This window comes from Anguilla anguilla, chromosome 19 (assembly GCF_013347855.1).
Source record: "Anguilla anguilla isolate fAngAng1 chromosome 19, fAngAng1.pri, whole genome shotgun sequence".
In the NCBI taxonomy this organism is placed as follows: domain Eukaryota; kingdom Metazoa; phylum Chordata; class Actinopteri; order Anguilliformes; family Anguillidae; genus Anguilla; species Anguilla anguilla.
Window position 1 is genome coordinate 18285927 of NC_049219.1, and position 20182 is coordinate 18306108.

Sequence of the window (20182 nt, forward strand, 5' to 3'; positions counted from 1 at the left end):
ACTGGTACAGAAGATGTTAAATCCCTAATAGCAGGGGTCCAGTTCCAGTACGGGTTCTGTATAATAAATGTTCATTATGCTTGCTTGAAATTAAATGGACACAGTTGTCCAAGAATTTGTGCTCAATGTGGTTTACTGAAGGTACACTGGAGGTCCACATGTACATGCAGCAAAGGCACAGATATTACTATGCATCAACCAGATGGTTGACTCTGTATTCCTAACAATTAAGGCACATGCCGTCTCCCTCTCTAATTCTCCTATGATTGTTCATCTAATGAGCGAATAAAGGCACTTGACAAGCTGTCTCTCAGTGCAGTTTTCACAGTCACTTACGCAGAATGTAATCGCGCCTCCTGCAATTCTGAGAGGGTTTAATGACGAGGGGAAAAAACCCATCAGAGTGATTTTGTTGAATTTCCACCTGTTTGGAATTAGTAGCATTTCCTAGAGACGTTGTATGGCAACCTCTGAAAATTCGGAAACAATTTTGAAGACACTTAAAAAGACCATTTGACAAACTGTCAAATTTATTTACAACTGACTTATAACTGTCAAAATGTCAGCCATTTTGAGATCATACAGTAAATATAAATCATATGTGAAACATTATTTATATTTATTCTCTCATTTCAAGCCAGGTTTTCTTACGCAGCTAAATAAGAAAAGGTATTTTTCTTTACTAAATGCATTATTACTGCAGTCTGCAGTATGGACTCCATGTTCACTGTTCAGCCATTCATTTTCAGGACAAAGAAATGGCCATTCTTCTTCAGAGAATGGAGGTAATAACTCCAGATTTAAGGCCGCCTCCAGCCTTTTTCTTTTTATCATTTCTCTTGATGGCACTAAAATTAGTTTGGGCAATTTTCTTCTCTTTGTCAACGACACTTAGTTTCAGAATCACTCTGAAGCAGACATTTTCTTCACACATTTCTTTAAGCAGGTACTAGATTACAATTACAGTACATGGCACTAAATTTTTTATTTTTGGTGTAGGTGATTCTGAAGTTTACATTTTTTTGCCTCCATCTCCTGTGGTGCGAGCTAAATAGGCTGTTGATGTTCACATGACGGAGATAAACCAGGTTCTCCTGATCTGTCCACTTGATATAGACTGAGAGGAAATCAGGTTTGTGTAACAGCCAAGCTGAAATAAATGGAGGTAGAACAGCGGAGGTGCCAGAGAATGGACCCCCTCACACTCCCCCACCCCTCATTCCTTCAGGAAACCCTCCTTCCTACCGCACCTGCTCTCTTCTCATTTTGCGTTTGTTCTCGTTTAGGTGCACCACAGTAAGGCTGCAGTTTGTCACCTCAGCAAACCCAGACCAATCTACAGATTTAATAAAGCAGTTTACTCACCTCCCCCCGCTGAGCTTCTGGAGATGGGCAGCCAACCCCGCAGACTGTCCGACGACCTCTCCACGTCACCAGTGATCTGGACAACACAGCCATCCCTGTCCTTCAAGAACTTCCCCCAGTCTACGTTACTCTACGAAACACTGCAGATTCCTCGGAAAGTCAAACTCGGTGTCCGTTGCCCTATACTCTGGTGAGTAAAATCAACTGCCGACAATTCATCTCTTTACCACCGCATTGCAAGAGATTTTTTTTGCCAAACCAATTAGTTATTAGTTTAGATTACTGATACAGCAATTTAATAATCAAAAAAATTATTCTACCATACCATAAGTGCTGATCCTATTCATTTTGCTTCCCCAGTATAAAATGGTTAGAAATAAGTCCTTGTTTTTATTTTGAATTCACGTCACCAGAGTTAATTTCCTTAACGTGATCAATATTAATTTCCACCACTGGATCCCTGGATTACAGAAGGGCTGAAATTAGACCCAAACAACACGGGACCCCTGTGGGCTTTTCTCTGATGACACTCTCACCCAGATTCCAGCACTAAAACTCGCAGGTGACCTGCGGTGAGACCAGGTCAGCCAATCTGACGTCAGGAAAGTTACCATGGTGATCTGGACAATGAGTCGTGACGGAAAGGCCATGTTAAATAAAATAAAGATAAGAAGGCAGGCAGAAGTAGAAGTTTTTATTAGACATTTCTCCTCAGCGGATTGTTTTTCTTTTCTCTTCATAGATGAAAAAAAATGTATGAGTCATCACAGCTTTCTACAGCTTAGAGGCCGGACTCGCTGACCAAGCTCGCTAGACTGGTCCAAGCACCACAAACCAGGCTCCCACAACACGTTCGGTCCCATCACACCGTCCACAGGAATGACAAAGTAAACAAAAGCAGATAAAGCGGTCTTTCAACGCTCACAGCTCCTCAAGGTGAGTTACCTGTAACTTCACACCCCTCCCTCGCCCCCTCAAATTTGAAGAAGTCTTTTTGCATCAACCGAACCACAGGTGTCACCAAAAAGCCTAACGTGGATGGCACCGTGCTCGAGATGAGAGAACGACAAAAATGTGAAAATCTACGGGCTTCCACCCAACTCCTTTTTTTTTCTTTTCTCCCCAAGAGGAGTGGATTTGAGGCTTCAGGACTGCAGGTGTTCTGCACTCAAACGGCTCTGACAGATTTAGCCAATTACACCAAACGCTACAGCTCTTCACTCCTGAGCGGGCCAGGGCACACCACTGCTGTCACTGTTCAGTCAGAGCGTGGCAGAGAAATCCAGCCGTTTCGTTCAGGTTTCCCCGACATGCCGAAGCCACACCTGCCTGAAGCTCCAGAGGACTCTGAATGGCATTTCACGCTGTGCCGTGAAGTTCAGGAGCTATCAACACGTGCAGTAAAAAAAACACTCATACTAAAAGTAATACTAATGGTGGCGGAGAGCGCACTGATCATACTGTACACGCTTTTACCAGGAACAGAATCTGCTCCCTGCTTTTCTGCTCCCTGCTTTCAAAAATGAAAAGCGGAAAAAATAGTAAGTCAGAAAGAAGACAGTACAATTTCAACATAACTCACTCGTCTGAACAAACGAGGTTCAGATGCACATCCTGTCCTTCCCACCAAACGCCCAGCCTGTGCCAAGCCTGCCCACAATATAATCTCACAAACCACACGTACGCTGGGTCCCAACCTGCCTGCCAATCAACACTCACAACACAAGGATAAGGCAGAAATGATACTCAAATCGTACAGAACGACCTCCCCCAGCAACCTGCTGCAAACGACATGGCAAACCAAAAAGGAAGTGTTTAAAAATAAGAATGCTTCAGCAACGGCAAATGCGGAATATTATTATCAACCCCCCTGCACTCGTGTCATTGCATTTCACTCCGATGCCGCTCAAATGTGCGACGAGAAACGTCTGTCCCCTATCGCCAAAACCAACCCTTCTCAGCCGAACGCCGTGGTGCCACCCACCCGCGGGGGAGGGGGGGAGGGGGGGCGGCAGACTGAAGTACCACTGTACTCTGCAGACCCCATGGAATTATAAACACTAGACAAAAAAAGCAACCATGAACATGTAGCCAAACATACCGCGTGTTTATGGGAAAGGAGGAACAGAGTGATACGCATTGGAGCTTCAACAATGTTTTTCTTTTTAAATTCTTTTTTCCATTATATCCCCCCATTTTTAATTTTTTATTATTATTTAAACTGTAGTTTCAGTGCAATGCGTGGAACGATAAACTGGTCGCCCGGGTTTTTTTTCTCTTTTTTAGGATTATTGACGTTTGTTTGGAAGCGGTGGAGGCGGCGCCGTTTTAGCTGGTGTCCATGGACTCCATGTTGGCGGAGGTGGAGTCCTTCTGGATGCTGTCGAAGATGGCGGCCAGCTCGGGGTTGGAGCTGATCTGGGACTGGAACTCGCTCATCAGGGGCGACTTCTCTGCCTCGGGGATGGTGAGCAGCGCCACCACCGCACGCATGGCTGATCGCTTCAGCTCATCCTGCTTCTCAAACTCCTGCTTCACCGAGTTTGCCTTTACCTACGCGCGCACAGAGATACACACACACACAGAGATACACACACAGGCACGCACAGAGATACAGACACGCACAGAGATACAGGCACGCACAGAGATACACGCACGCACAGAGATACACACACAGGCACGCACAGAGATACACACATGCACAGATACACACACAGACACGCACAGAGATACCCACACGCACAGAGATACACACACAGGCACGCACAGAGATACACACATGCACAGAGATACACACACAGGCACGCAAAGAGATACAGACACGCACAGAGATACAGGCACGCACAGAGATACACGCACGCAGAGATACACACACAGACACGCACAGAGATACCCACACGCACAGAGATACACACACAGGCACGCACAGAGATACAGACACGCACAGAGATACAGACATGCACAGAGATACACGCACGCACAGAGATACACATGCACAGAGAAACACACACAGACACGCACAGAGATACCCACACGCACAGAGATACACACACAGGCACGCACAGAGATACAGACACGCACAGAGATACAGACATGCACAGAGATACACGCACGCACAGAGATACACATGCACAGAGAAACACACACACACACACAGAAATACACATACACATACACACACACACACACACACACAGAAATACACATACACACACACACACAAATACAAAAAAACACACACCATTCATTAAGTTAGTAACTTGTGTAAGCTTTAAACACAGGCAGGTCTCTTTTACACTGATGGCCTGGGGAGGAAGTCAATGTGGGCAGAGAATTCAAAAGGACTGGGCAGCCAATCAGGTGTACGTTGGCAATTACATAAAAGGTAAAGCAGGAAGTTAAAGGTATGGCAGCAGGTACAGGCAGGTTAAAGGTACAGGCGCAGGTGAGGGCAGGTTAAAGGTATAGGCCGCAGGTGAGGGCAGGTTAAAGGTATAGGCTGCAGGTACAGGCAGGTTAAAGGTATAGGCCGCAGGTGAGGGCAGGTTAAAGGTATAGGCTTCAGGTACAGACAGGTTAAAGGTATAGGCTTCAGGTACAGACAGGTTAAAGGTATAGGCTGCAGGTACAGGCTGGTTAAAGGTATAGGCCGCAGGTGAGGGCAGGTTAAAGGTATAGGCCGCAGGTGAGGGCAGGTTAAAGGTATAGGCCGCAGGTGAGGGCAGGTTAAAGGTATAGGCTGCAGGTACAGGCAGGTTAAAGGTATAGGCCGCAGGTGAGGGCAGGTTAAAGGTATAGGCTGCAGGTACAGGCAGGTTAAAGGTATAGGCCGCAGGTGAGGGCTGGTTAAAGGTATAGGCTGCAGGTACAGGCAGGTTAAAGGTATAGGCCGCAGGTGAGGGCTGGTTAAAGGTATAGGCTGCAGGTACAGGCAGGTTAAAGGTATAGGCCGCAGGTGAGGGCAGGTTAAAGGTATAGGCTGCAGGTACAGGCAGGTTAAAGGTATAGGCTGCAGGTATAGGCTGGTTAAAGGTATAGGCCGCAGGTGAGGGCAGGTTAAAGGTATAGGCCGCAGGTGAGGGCAGGTTAAAGGTATAGGCCGCAGGTGAGGGCAGGTTAAAGGTATAGGCTGCAGGTTAAAGGTATATTCCGCAGGTGAGGGCAGGTTAAAGGTATAGGCTGCAGGTACAGGCTGGTTAAAGGTACAGGCCGCAGGTGAGGGCAGGTACAGGCAGGTTAAAGGTATAGGCCACAGGTGAGGGCTGGTACCTTTGTGGTACAGGTGGCTCGTAGTGGCTCCACTAGCCGGTCCAGCCTCTGCAGCACAGCACTGGGGCACAGTGTGGACAACCGGGCCAGCATCAGGAACGTCAGCATCTGAGGGAAAACAGCACTGCTCAGTGTGTTCAGATCTCCTGATTAACACTGCTCAGTGTGTTCAGATCTCCTGATTAACACTGCACAGTGTGTTCAGATCTCCTGATTAACACTGCTCAGTGTGTTCAGATCTCCTGATTAACACTGCTCAGTGTGTTCAGATCTCCTGATTAACACTGCTCAGTGTGTTCAGATCTCCTGATTAACACTGCTCAGTGTGTTCAGATCTCCTGATTAACACTGCTCAGTGTGTTCAGATCTCCTGATTAACACTGCTCAGTGTGTTCAGTTCTGATTCTGTAGCAGCTGTAATGTGTACCTTGATGTCGTAATGGTCCTTCAGCCCGTCCTCCACATGGTTGAGGAACTCGAAGATGTCTAATCTGTCCAAGCAGCTGTCCAGCAGTGTGTACATGCACTCGAACGCAGCCTTGCGAATGTCCAGCCCGTCGTCCACCGTGTGTTTGAATGGCCCCATCTCCACCTGCAGCACCAGGGCCCAGGACACACAACCGTCACCAAACACTACATACATAACCAAACACTACATACATAACCAAACACACCCTGTGTTCAGGCAGTGTGTGTGTTCAGGCTGTGGTGTGTCCAGGCTGTGGGGTGTTCAGGCTGTGGTGTGTTCAGGCTGTGGTGTGTCCAGGCAGTGTGTGTGTTCAGGCTGTGGGGTGTTCAGGCTGTGGGTGTGTTCAGGCAGTGTGTGTGTTCAGGCTGTGGTGTGTTCAGGCTGTGTGTGTGTTCAGGCTGTGGTGTGTCCAGGCTGTGGTGTGTCCAGGCTGTGGTGTGTTCAGGCAGTGTGTGTGTTCAGGCTGTGGTGTGTTCAGGCAGTGTGTGTGTTCAGGCTGTGGTGTGTTCAGGCTGTGGTGTGTTCAGGCTGTGGTGTGTTCAGGCAGTGTGTGTTCAGGCAGGGGTGTGTTCAGGCTGTGGTGTGTTCAGGCAGTGTGTGTGTTCAGGCTGTGGTGTGTTCAGGCAGCGTGTGTTCAGGCAGGGGTCTGTGGTGCTGGGGTCTGCGGGGTAAAGCCAGGTCACCCTGCGTTTAGCGCCATCATGGGACGGCATGACGGCTGGAGTGACCCGTAAGAGGAAGAGGAGGATGAGGAAGACTCGCCTCGCGGATCAGCTCCTTGCGCACTTTGGTCTCGTTGTAAAGGTGCGGCAGAACGGTGTCCAGCAGGTCCCGGATCAACGAAGGCTTATTGTGCGCTGCCGAATTGAACGTAACCAGGGCAACCCGTCGCACGTTGAGGTCTGGGTCTTCCAGCGTCTTCAGGAAGTCACCTAGAATGAACGACAGCTCATTGGTGGATTGGTGGATTACACCCAGTAGATTCTCTCCTGTGTGCATTAGCTGGATTACCCCAGTAGATTCTCTCCTGTGTGCATTAGCTGGATTACCCCAGTAGATTCTCTCCTGTGTGCATTAGCTGGATTACCCCAGTAGATTATCTCCTGTGTGCATTAGCTGGATTACCCCAGTAGATTCTCTCCTGTGTGCATTAGCTGGATTACCCCAGTAGATTCTCTCCTGTGTGCATTAGCTGGATTACCCCAGTAGATTATCTCCTGTGTGCATTAGCTGGATTACCCCAGTAGATTCTCTCCTGTGTGCATTAGCTGGATTACCCCAGTAGATTATCTCCTGTGTGCATTAGCTGGATTACCCCAGTAGATTCTCTCCTGTGTGCATTAGCTGGATTACCCCAGTAGATTATCTCCTGTGTGCATTAGCTGGATTACCCCAGTAGATTCTCTCCTGTGTGCATTAGCTGGATTACCCCAGTAGATTATCTCCTGTGTGCATTAGCTGGATTACCCCAGTAGATTCTCTCCTGTGTGCATTAGCTGGATTACCCCAGTAGATTCTCTCCTGTGTGCATTAGCTGGATTACCCCAGTAGATTATCTCCTGTGTGCATTAGCTGGATTACCCCAGTAGATTCTCTCCTGTGTGCATTAGCTGGATTACCCCAGTAGATTCTCTCCTGTGTGCATTAGCTGGATTACCCCAGTAGATTCTCTCCTGTGTGCATTAGCTGGATTACCCCAGTAGATAATCTCCTGTGTGCATTAGCTGGATTACCCCAGTAGATTCTCTCGGTGGATTACTCAGTCTGTAAAGGGGCTCACCTATGCAGTTCTTGAGCAGAGGATCGATGGTCTGTGGATGGTCAGAAATGGTGAACTTTACTGCAGTCACTACTGAGCTTCTGGCATAGGAGGATCCTATAGGACAGAAACACTTTTGATTGAGCCAATGGCATTTAAGCACGTGATTAATCTCATTTTCAACAATACCTGCTAAAAATACCTCACACTGTTAATAGCCTAGCATACACAGAGCAGGAGGGGGGACGGGGACGGGGACGGGGGGGGTGAAACCCCAGGCCCTGTGTAAATCACACACTGCAGTTAATATGCCTTCATTAATCTCCGGAGCGGAATGAATAGATACCATCTACACTCCCCATCCCGCTCTCCGCGCTCTTTATCTGTGCTTCAATTAACTGCAGATATGCTGACTATGTCGACAGCGGTGACATCACTTCCTGTTTGACTGAAGTGCCCTTGGTCCTTTTTCCTGTTGCACCGCGGCTCTCGCCGAACCCGTCTCTCTGGCTAAGAGCTCCGCCAACATTTACACCATTTAAACCATCAGAGCTCAGCATCACAGGCCTGCAGACCGGCAACAAAGCTTCAGAAAGCTGGGGTTCAGAGACGAGGACTGGTAGGAGAGCGGACACAGGGACGGACGGACGGACACAGGGACGGGACGGACAGACGGACGGACACAGGGACGGGACGGACAGACGCACACAGGGACGGGACGGACACAGGGACGGACAGACGGACACAGGGACGGACAGACGGACAGACGCACACAGAGGGGGGACAGACGGACGGACGGACGCACACAGAGGGGGGACAGACGGACGGACGGACGCACCTGACAGGAGGTAGCCTTTGAGGCGGGGCAGCAGCGTTTCGGGGTCGATGAGGGTCAGCTTGCCCAGGCACTCGGCCACCACGTTTCGGGTGCCCTCCTCGGTGCACTCGCAGTGCTTCAGCAGCAGCGTCCACACGCTCTCCACGTAGGGGCGGAGCCCCGTGACGGACGCCGAGCCGATGATCTCCTTCAGCGAGTGCAGCAGCAGGTACTGGCGCTTGGGCTGGCCCGAGATCTCCTGCAGCACGAAGGGCAGGTACTCCGGAAGGTTCCCCACGCTGATGCTGCCCAGCGCGTAGGACGCCGCCGACTTCACCTCCTCGCTGGCGGAGGAGAAGGCGTCCAGGATGACGGCCTGCAGCTCGGGCTGGCCGCTCAGGTCCACGTGGTGGCCCACCTCCCCCAGCGACAGCAGCGCCAGCAGCCGGATGGAGTCGGTGGAGCGCGAGTTCTTCACGTCCTGGATGAACTGGCCCACCACGGCCGGGCCCTCCTTGGGGCAGGCGCGGGTGAGCGCGGCCACGCACTTGGCGATGGAGGAGTAGGACTGCTTGTGCGCCAGCGTGGCGCTCTGGGCGTACACGGGCCCCGTCAGCATGCGCAGCAGGTCCATGTACCCCAGCCCCGCCGTCCCCGTGGAGACCAGCGCCTGGAAGAAGTCCAGCATGGCGCAGAGAGCGCCGCCCTGCAGGAGAGGGGAGCGCACCAGCGCCATGAGCTCGGGCAGGATGGCGGCGCTGATCTTGGACAGCGAGTCGGGGTGGGCGCTGGCCAGCGTGGTGAGGAAGCCGATGGCCATCTGGGACACGTGCATGTCGCTCTCGCTGATGAGCGGCGGCAGCTCCGCCAGCACGGCGTCGATCATGGCGGGCGTGGCCGCGTCGCCGTAGCTCTTCACCAGGATGTCCAGCGCCGCCAGCGTGCTCAGCTTCAGCGCCCGCTGGTTCTTGCGCAGGAAGGACGCCAGGATGGGCACGGCCTCGCCCAGGACGGGCCGCAGGTCGATGCCCAGCGGCGAGCCCGCGATCAGCGTCAGCGCCTTGACCGTGGTCAGCCGCGTGATCTCGTTCCGCAGACGCTCCAGGAAGATCTGCAGCGTGGGCGGGAGGTCCGCCCCCAGGCTGTCGCCCAGGTTACAGATCACCTGACCCATGCAGGAAATGGCGCGCTCCTTCACTTCCTGGTCGATGTCGGCGGCTTTGAGGCGGCGGGCGGTGCAGGAGAACAGGTCCTGGATGTAGGGCGTGGCGTCGAAGGCGTCGGGCTGGTCCAGCGGCCGGATCACCCGCACCAGCTGCTGCGTGACCAGCAGAGCCTCCGACGTGATCTTGTAGAAGGGGTCTCCCACGCAGGACACCACGGGCGGCACCAGCGCCTGCACGTGCGGGTGGAAGACCTGCGGCTGGTGGTTGCACAGGATGACGTACAGGCAGGACAGCGCGTCGATCTTCAGGTTGGACGAGCTGGACTTATCGTTCAGAGAGAAGATGATGCCTACAAACAGAGCAACAGACCAGAGAGAAGAATCGTTTTTTAAAATGTGTTTTGTGTTTACTCAGGTTCCCCAGCCCAGCCCAGCCCAGCCCAGCCCAGCTCAGCCCAGCCCAGCCCAGCCCAGCCCACGATGGTGGAATGACCTCCCCGTGGAGGTCAGAACAGCTGAGACACTGACCCATTTCAAACGACGACTGAAGACTCACCTCTTCAGGCTGCACCTCTCCCCATCCCTCCCTACCCCCCTGTAAATGACTGTAAGCTTAGGGTTGTAACTAGGCAGCTGTTTCGTAGGTGACTGAGGTGCATTAACTGTCTTAACTACTGCTTGTATTTTTTCCATAGACTGCGTTGTTGCCGTTCTCGTTGTGTTAATCAGTTTAACCTATAGGGTCCAAGTTGAACTATGCGGTTGTTCCCTGCACTTGGAGCGGTACTTCTCTCTAGGGTTTTCGTCATACCTGTTCCTGGTTATGGTTATACACTTTGTTGTACGTCGCTCTGGATAAGAACGTCTGCCAAATGCCTGTAATGTAATGTAATGGAGCAGAACGCACAGCCCTGCTGGAGCAGATCGCACGTTTGGCCTGTGAGTCCTGCTCTGCTCAGCCTGAAGCACTTCTGTAATGCACCACAACGACTTCAGTTAAAAATGTTTTAAAAAAAAAAAGAAAATACGGAAAGCCTCCCTTTGCTGAGTCTGCAGAGATGAATACATCTTAAATCATGCAAACAACCATCCCACAATTCCATCTGCCTTTCGTAGCAGGAGAGGTCCACTGGCCCGGGCCAGTCTTAGTGAAAAAAAAAAAAAAAATTTTTTGGTTCAGACTATCTTGTTTCTCCTTAATGTATGCATCATAGTAAAGGCTTTTTATCTGCATGTTGTTCAATGGACTTAAGTGGACTTGATCCTGAGTTTTGGTTACACTGTTGTAAGTCGCTCTGGATAAGAGCGTCAGCTAAATGCCTATAATGTAATGTAATGTAGTGAAAGGAGGGGAGCTGTAAGAGTGTGAGGAGCGATGTGGGGGGGGGGGCTCGTACCCGGGACCAGCACGGGGATGTGCTGAGTCAGCGCTCCAGGCAGCACGTTCACCAGCTCCGTCAGCATGTTGAAGCAGCACTGGCGGGTCTTCACACTCTTCTCCTTCATCTGCTTGTGCAGGGCCTTCACAGTCATGGGCACCTGCACAGACACCTCACCTGTCAATCACCGAGCCTTCTGAAGCTCTCCACAGCAAAGCACTGCTACTGTGTGTGCAGTACCTGGCTCTGCAGCATGGTCAGCAGTGTGTGTGTGTGTGCATGTGTGTGTGCAGTACCTGGCTCTGCAGCATGGTCAGCAGTGTGTGTGTGTGTGCATGTGTGTGTGCAGTACCTGGCTCTGCAGCATGGTCAGCAGTGTGTGTGTGTGTGCATGTGTGTGTGCAGTACCTGGCTCTGCAGCATGGTCAGCAGTGTGTGTGTGTGTGCATGTGTGTGTGCAGTACCTGGCTCTGCAGCATGGTCAGCAGTGTGTGTGTGTGTGCATGTGTGTGTGCAGTACCTGGCTCTGCAGCATGGTGTGTGTGTGTGTGCATGTGTGTGTGCAGTACCTGGCTCTGCAGCATGGTGTGTGTGTGTGCGTGTGTGCAGTACCTGGCTCTGCAGCATGGTCAGCAGTGTGTGTGTGTGTGCATGTGTGTGTGCAGTACCTGGCTCTGCAGCATGGTCAGCAGTGTGTGTGCGTGTGTGCATGTGTGTGTGCAGTACCTGGCTCTGCAGCATGGTGTGTGTGTGTGCGTGTGTGCATGTGTGTGTGCAGTACCTGGCTCTGCAGCATGGTGTGTGTGTGTGCGTGTGTGCATGTGTGTGTGCAGTACCTGGCTCTGCAGCATGGTGTGTGTGTGTGTGTGTGTGCGTGTGTGCAGTACCTGGCTCTGCAGCATGGTGAGTGGCGTGTCCCCCTGCTCCATGGCGTCAGGGTCACACAGCCAGCTCTGGGCGGGGCGTGTCTGTTTGAGCAGGGACAGGTAGGCGTGGAACACGTCGGCCTTCACGTTCTCCTCGCGCTCTTTGAAGCGGCCAATCAGCGCGGGGGACACTGTGCGGTAGAACTCCGGCAGCATCTCGTGCCGCGTGCTCACCACCGCGTCCAGACACTTGGCCGCCGCGCGCCGCACCTTCCAGCTCATATCGTCATCGTCGCTGTACTCGTCATCACTCCCTGCGGCCAATCAGAACGGAGAGGGGCTTTTAATGATGGAATCAGTGGTCATGTGGCAAAATATATTTAGCAAAATACAGCTTCAAAAAGAGGAAACTGTGTTAGACTGCTCCTAACGCAGTATCTACTGAAACTGTGTTAGACTGCTCCTAACGCAGTATCTACTGAAACTGTGTTAGAGTGCCCCTAACGCAGTATCTACTGGAACTGTGTTGGACTGCTCCTAACGCAGTTTCTACTGAAACTGTGTTAGAGTGCCCCTAACACCGTATCTAAAGCAGACTCAGTTTTTAATATGAGAAAGCAGCAGTTTGCTTGGCTGGCAGATCAGTTTTCTGATATGAGCTCAGGTGTGTTTTAATGAGATTCGGGGGGGGGGGGGGGGGGGTTCCGTACCCTGGTAGTCCTCGTCCGCCCCGTCGGCGTCCATGGCATTCTCGTCCTCGTCCTCGTCGTCGTAGTTGTAGTTGGGGTCGTAGGTCAGGTAGGTCAGGCAGATGCTGATGACTGTGGGGACGTGGGGGTACACCTCCTTGGGACACCTGTGGGTGGAGCGCAGGGGGGAGCTCACACAGGGGAGGGGCTTGGGCTGAGTTTAGGTCACCGAGGCGTCCCCAAACTCCCTCCCTCGCCCTCTTTACGTCTTTCACACTGATCGGAGTGCAGTCAGATCCTCTTACACAGCTCCACAGAGCAGAGTGTGCGTTCCGTTCACTGAACTGAGATCAGCGTACAGGACACTGAGACGCACCTTCGGACGAACGACTCGAAGGCCTGGATGCAGTACTCCCTCAGCTCATCGTCATCGATGTTGCAGAACTTCACCACCAGGGGGATGATCTTCTCCAAGTATTCACCTGGAGCAGGCAAGAAAATACATTTCAAATAATCTTCACACTGCACAAAGATGTGCGGCTCCCAGGTTCGAGGCCCTGGGCCCGGGTTCGAGGCTCTGGGCCCGGGTTCGAGGCCGTGGGCCCGGGTTCGAGGCCCTGGGCCCGAGGCTCTGGGCCCGGGTTCAAGGCTCTGGGCCCGGGTCCGAGGCCCTGGGCCCAGCTTCGAGGCTCTGGGCCTGGGTTCGAGGGCATGCTGGGCCTCACCGATGCGGTGGCCGGCCTGGCGGCTGATGGCGGCGATGCACTGGATGTAGGTGCGTGTGGTGGACATGGAGTCGTTCTTGGACAGCTCGGACAGCAGGTGCTCGATCAGGTCCACGAACACCAGGTTCCCGCAGCTCATGACTAGGTGGCCCAGCGCGATGATGGTCCTCTTCCTCACGGCCAGGCGCGGGCTGGTCAGCTGGGGCAGCAGGCAGCTCAGGATGGAGGGGTGGAAGTTCACCAGCAGGCCCCCCTGTCTGAGGAGGTGGGGCAGGGACACAGCACTGAGAGCAGCCCAGAAAAGAATCTAATAATAACAAGCCTCTGCTACAGTCGGAGGCTGTGTTACAGTCAGAGCCTGTGCTAAGTAGCAGCCTGTGTTATAGTCAGTGCCTGCGTTACAGTAGCAGCCTGTGTTACAGTCAGGGCCTGCTTTACAGTAGCAGCCTGTGTTACAGTCAGAGCCTGTGCTACAGTAGCAGCCTGTGTTACAGTCAGAGCCTGTGCTACAGTAGCAGCCTGTGTTACAAATGGTCTTTCCCCACCTGCACAGCATGTCAGCCATGATGTCTAAGGCCTCGAGCTGCACAGACACGTCCTCTTGCTTGGCAATGGCACTGGTCAGGCGGCCCGTGATCTTTTTGCACACGCTGGCGGCGAGGGCGGAGCCTGGGAGAGGGGGGCGGGGACAGAACCAGATCAGCACGGACCACGCTGCAGAGTGCGTGTGATCATCATCATCATCCTCGTCAGAGTCTGGCGTGCTCCAGAACATAAGGAGAGGATGCGCAAGGTGGGAATTTGCTACACTGCTTTACTGTGAGCGCATAGCATTAGTAAAATCAGACAGAAAAACCTGAAACTCGCTGGTGGCACATACAGGAAGCTTCTACACCTTCCCCTAAGCTAGCTGATACGTCCATCACAGGACTAAATGCTAAAGAACCTAAAACTATGTAGCGGTTGACTGCTGCTTCCATGATAACCACATAATGAATATTCATGTAATATTAATTAAACTCCAGAAGCGCTCTGTCTCTGTCTGGCTGGGTGCCAGGCCCATTCCCAGCGCTGAACCCAAACGCTCCTCGTTCCGCAGGCAGGGCTAACCGGCTCATCATAAGGGTCACTCAGCAGTCATTACGCACTCCGTTAATTACCTTATCCCGCTGATCTCAACCGCTAAACCTGCCCCCTGGTTCGGGGTGACTCGGTACCACCTTAAATACATTCCCAAAACTACAAAACTACATTTCACTAAACATTAGAACAGACTCCGTTACCCATGAGAGCTGTGGGTTGCTCGCACTCGGGTCCGCGGCAGGAGAGGGGCGGGACTCACCGCTGGACATCAGAGGGAGCTCTCCAATCACAGTCAGGGGGGCGGGACTTACCGCTGGAGGGAGCTCTCCAATCACAGTCGGGGGGCGGGACTTACCGCTGGACGCTGGAGGAAGCTCTCCGATCACAGTCTTGAGGCCGATGCTGGAAATGTCGCGCAGCTGCTCCTTATCGGACAGCATGTTGGTGCAGAGCGTGTCCACGATGGTCTCCACCTGGTACTCCTTTACTTTACTGACCAGGGGGCCCAGACTGCAAAACACCACCACAGCACAGCCAGTGACCACACAGACCATCACTCACCATGGCAACAAAAACACCACCACAGCACAGCCAGTGACCACACAGACCACACAGAGCAAAGGAGTGGTGTGGGGGTGAGGAGGGGAGCAGGGGCATGTCGTGGGGGAGGGAGCAGGGGTGTGGGGGGAATATTAAAGTCACTCTGGGAAAGCGTCTGAATACAAGCCCACGGTGTCACAGGAATCTACAGAATCTACTGACTCATCACAATTTTACACTCCTAGCGTAACTCCTTTCAACAGAATGAATCAGTTAGTGAAATAAAAACATGGAAAAGCTTCAGAGTGGATTTGGCAGCAAGGTGTAGCTTCAATCACGTGTACACACACCCACAACCCAACACAGCAAAGACAGCTCCACTTCAATTCAGTTACATCAGGAAACTAATTCACTTCACTGACTGACACATTTTCATTTACTGAAGAGAATTTTGGGGGACGCACCATTTGACAGCCAGGTTCTGCACCTCCCCGTTCTTGTCCTCCAGCAGTTTGAGGATCATCTTCACCACCTTGCGCTCGCTGTCGTCGTCCAGCTTGATGGAGTCCTTCTGCAGCTCGGACATCAGGTCATTTGTGGCCATGAACCTGGAGGCAACAGAGCTTCCTGTCACTCAGAAGTGGGGAAACCCAATCACAGCGTGTTTTATTGGACTGCTCCAGCTGCACACGGTCAAGGTCAGAGGACAGCCATAAAAAGCACAGAGGAAAGGGCCGGATATCTGAAATAAGGGCCACAAAGCACTGGAGTAACACTGCCCTGCTCCCAGAGACCAGAGCTCCCCAAACTCAGCCCAGGGGGACCCCTGAGTACGCTTGTCATCCTTCCCACAAGAACCACAATCCCACTATTTTAACAAGCTCTTCCTTTTCCTAAAAAGACACCTACATGTTTTCAGGGAATATTTACCCTTTTAAGCCACATTATGTCAGAAATAGCTAGGCATGCCCAGAAGACTGAGTTTGAGGAGCACTTCAGGCCAGCGCGGTCTGCTTAGACCAGTGGTGGGCGAAGAGCACAGTGTCTGTTTCTAGCTTTCATGCCAACTTCTGGCCTCAATTGCTTAATTCACCCTAACATTTATGCCATCTGACATTTTAAGTACGTTTCTTGATAAGCGCGAGAATGACAGCCAAAGGCTGTTCCCATGCCCTTACATGAAACATTTTTCTGTGATCTAAGCTAAGAGTCCCACACCAGTGCTGGTGCACACAGCCAGTTAGCTCATTCAGCCTGGGTCACTGGGGGAATCAGAAACCTGCACAACACACCAGCCCTCCAGGACCGGGACTGCCCCTCTGGCCTGACACTGCTCAAGGGGAGCCTTAAGAGGGTTAGGGTTCCCTCCACACTGGCACAGGGGGAATGGAGCTAAGAGGGTTAGGGTTCCCTCCACACTGGCACAGGGGGAATGGAGCTAAGAGGGTTAGGGTTCCCTCCACACTGGCACAGGGGGAATGGAGCTAAGAGGGTTAGGGTTCCCTCCACACTGTCACAGGGGGAATGGAGCTAAGAGGGTTAGGGTTCCCTCCACACTGGCACAGGGGGAATGGAGCTAAGAGGGTTAGGGTTCCCTCCACACTGGCACAGGGGGAATGGAGCTAAGAGGGTTAGGGTTCCCTCCACACTGTCACAGGGGGAATGGAGCTAAGAGGGTTAGGGTTCCCTCCACACTGTCATAGGGGGAATGGAGCTAAGAGGGTTAGGGTTCCCTCCACACTGTCACAGGGGGAATGGAGCTAAGAGGGTTAGGGTTCCCTCCACACTGTCACAGGGGGAATGGAGCTTTCCGGAAGAATATGGACCTGGCTACAGGTGGTGAGAGGGCTGGAGTAAGGGAATGGGAGGAACAAGGTTTCATCTGAATGAGCATTACTGGGTAACAGAGCATTCTAATGCACTAGTGAGAATGAGTTAGAATGTGCCTTAATATCCCATTAAAATAAAATTCACATGCCACTACCAAATTAAGCATCTGCAAAGATGAAGACTACGCCACGGTATCAGACGTGGCTGACGGCGCTGCGGTCCTAAGATCAGAGGCACTGTGCAGGTGAAGCCTCCTCAGGTGAAACTCACCGTAAGAAACGGCTACACCTCCAATATGCCACTTTAAAAATGTTCAACTATAAAATTTGGGGCATGGTGTAACTGTGTTTTGATATTAAATTTGGACTTCACATGTCTAATTAATTAAGCTAACTTCATTAACTTTAATATCTAATGCAATCACATTTCTTAACAGTTTACTTAATTTTTTTAAAAATGCACCACGTATTCAATATTCAAATGCAGCTAAAAAATGCCATGCATTCTTTTTTGTTTAACTTTTGACCTTTTGTGTATTATAGCAGCAAAAATTGTATGTGTATGACTGTACAAATATTGAACTGATTAAAATGTAAAATGTTATAGTTATTGCACAGTCATAAAACTAAAGTCATTACTCTGAATGACGTTCATTAAACCTATGCTGGAAGGAACAACATTGAACTTGAAGACAAGCAGCAGTTCAGTCAAAAACATGTGGCATTTGGCCCTTACAATATGCTGCAAAAAGCAACAGTGAAATAGATAACTTATGCTATTTCAAAATGTACTGTCTAAAATACTTTGACAGGTGCAGACAACCCTGGTCATGGACAGCCACAGAGTCTGCTGCGTTCCACTGCTGATCAGCATTAATTGATCAGTGAAAGCAACTGATTACAGTTAACTCTCTTCACCTGGTTTCTTGAGGCTGAACTGGTTCCTGATACAAAAGTGAAAGAAAACACTAGCAGCATAGACTTACAGAACCACCTTTAATCACTCCACCAAAAAGATCCAGCATGCACACTAAAAACTGCATGGTGCCACATGGTAAAGCCCACATAACTGCATTACGCATGCAGTCTCATATCTACATTTGAATACAATATGTTCAGTCAATTTAAACATATGCTTCTGCAGTATGAAGCTGTAAGCCTTCATACCAACAATAAATTCATCAACCATTGACACATTTTTGAGTTGCCAAGTTTACAGTCCGTCCCAAAGCAGTGATTACTCACGCTTCACAACTTCTGACCAACAAGAGTGAATTAATGTTCAGTGATAATTCATAAACGCATTCACATACTCTACTGCTGACACTGCAAATAAGCAATGTCATAAACAATTACGGTATTAACTCGCATTGATCAGAGATGCCGGTTATTAATACGAAAGCATTGCAAAATTGATTTAAAGGACACTACAATAACGTGGAATCAGTATGATGCGAGTGTCACAATCACGACAGCCCACAGCTCCCGAAATCAAACGCCAACTTTAACAGTGCTAACTAGCTAAGTAACGATACAAATTCAAGTTCAACCGACAGCTAACTCGCTAGCTAATCACATTCATTCTTTAATAGCCTTTTAAACTGGTTAGCTTGGCGGCTAGTAAAATAAAAATGAATAAACAAATAACTAGCTATTTAACTAAGTGAACATCACAGTACAGTTCCTATTTGGCCACTTCAACACAACTTTCTTTAATCTCATTCTTCATGGAAGCATACAATTTGGTTAGCCGGCTAACTGCAGTGCTACCGATGACTAGCCATGACTGTGACTTTAGGAAATGCCTGTTTTTGTTTATCCTGCTGTCAGTAACAAAGCAGTCGTAAACATAAACATCGCAACTAATGTGGAACTAACTATTAACAAACCGGAGAAAGATAGTTTAGCAATGTTACGAATGTTGTGTTTGAGAGTCAATATATAAACGGAGGAATGAGGCCTACTTATTCGGGCTTCCAGTGCTAGCCTGCTAACTGGCTACATAGTTAATCGTACTCAGTCGCGGCATAGCCCAACAATATAGGTCGAATAAACAACAACATTTACGAGAACACGGGTCTTCTGTTCAATGAACGCATTTCCCAAACCTCGTTCACCTGAAATCCTTGTCGCTGGACGTCATTTTCTCCAGCAGATTAGAGATGTGGTAGGAGGCGCTCGCCATGTTTGCAGTCTGTTGTAACTCAGCTAATAAGCTTGAAGTACAGTCAGTATTTGTGGGACAGTATTATTTCCACCCCACTCTCTCGCTCTGGGTTAAGTGTGCCTTCAATCTCCGCAGCCAGTTTTATTCTTCGGGGGAGAAACTCAGTTCAGATGCTGAATGGCGGAGACTTGAGTGTCATCACTCGGTACACAGCCGTGTTTGAATGGAGATCTGGGCGGTCTGCAGAGGGGCGCACGGGCAGTAATGTGGAGCTGCGCTGCGCTTCCGGGCAGGGGCGGGGGCCTACGCCTATACAAAGGGATGCGGTTCCGCTACTGGTTTCTGGCATTGTCAATCAGAAATCGCTGAAAACCAGCTTCCTGTTCTGTTGAATTTGAGGATAAAATTCTGAAACCTCCTGCTGATGACATTACTCGCCTTTGACTGATTTACCGATGAACTCGATGAGACTTCTGCATAGATCGATTTATTTCAAAAGAGGCTGGAAACGGAAAGTACCGTACCTCAATTGTTCTCAGACTGGATAGCAACAGGTACCAAAGAGGTGTTTTGTCTGTGAATTCTATATTTTTCTGTATGTTCAGAAAAAATAGGCTGGTGGCCAAAGTGAAATAAACAAAAACTTGAGTCTTGATTTTGGACAAAGTGTTAAGAGAATAGCTTCAATAAAAGTTATCTCACTAGTCATCTATCTTGATATGTAAGGGTGTGGGTGCACCCAAATCATGCCAGGAGAATGCAATGCACACTGATACAGAACCACCACCACAACCCTCCACTATTGAGAGTTAAATCCTCTGAGAACAGTTTTAAGGATGATTCAGCTGATCGTATCAGGTTTAACCACTGCTCTGTGGTCCAGAGGATGCCCTCTTTGCACCACTAGGTGTGAAGCCATGCATTGGCCAGTGTGAAGTGGGGTTTGCTTGCTGCAACCCCTCCACTGTACCCGACTTTCTGCAGTTCTGTGAAGTTCTTGGTTCTTAATTAGCTCTCACCACAGGTTTGACGTGCAGTGAAATTATCTGCATTTGCTCAC

General features: G+C 50.5%; 1 protein-coding gene across 1 annotated transcript; it reads right to left on the reverse strand.

Moving 5' to 3' along the window:
• Positions 1-2039: 2039 nt before the first annotated feature.
• cand1 (cullin-associated and neddylation-dissociated 1) lies at positions 2040-19385 on the reverse strand. The gene is made up of 15 exons (XM_035401456.1): positions 19073-19385; positions 15591-15734; positions 14942-15096; positions 14049-14172; positions 13504-13760; positions 13155-13260; positions 12800-12945; positions 12111-12403; positions 11242-11383; positions 8701-10194; positions 7884-7979; positions 6866-7035; positions 6062-6226; positions 5635-5742; positions 2040-3918 (listed from the first exon to the last, which is right to left on the reverse strand). Exons 1-15 carry the CDS (start codon positions 19138-19140, stop codon positions 3694-3696), a joined length of 3693 nt encoding a protein of 1230 aa, XP_035257347.1. The 5' UTR covers positions 19141-19385; the 3' UTR covers positions 2040-3693.
• Positions 19386-20182: the final 797 nt, after the last annotated feature.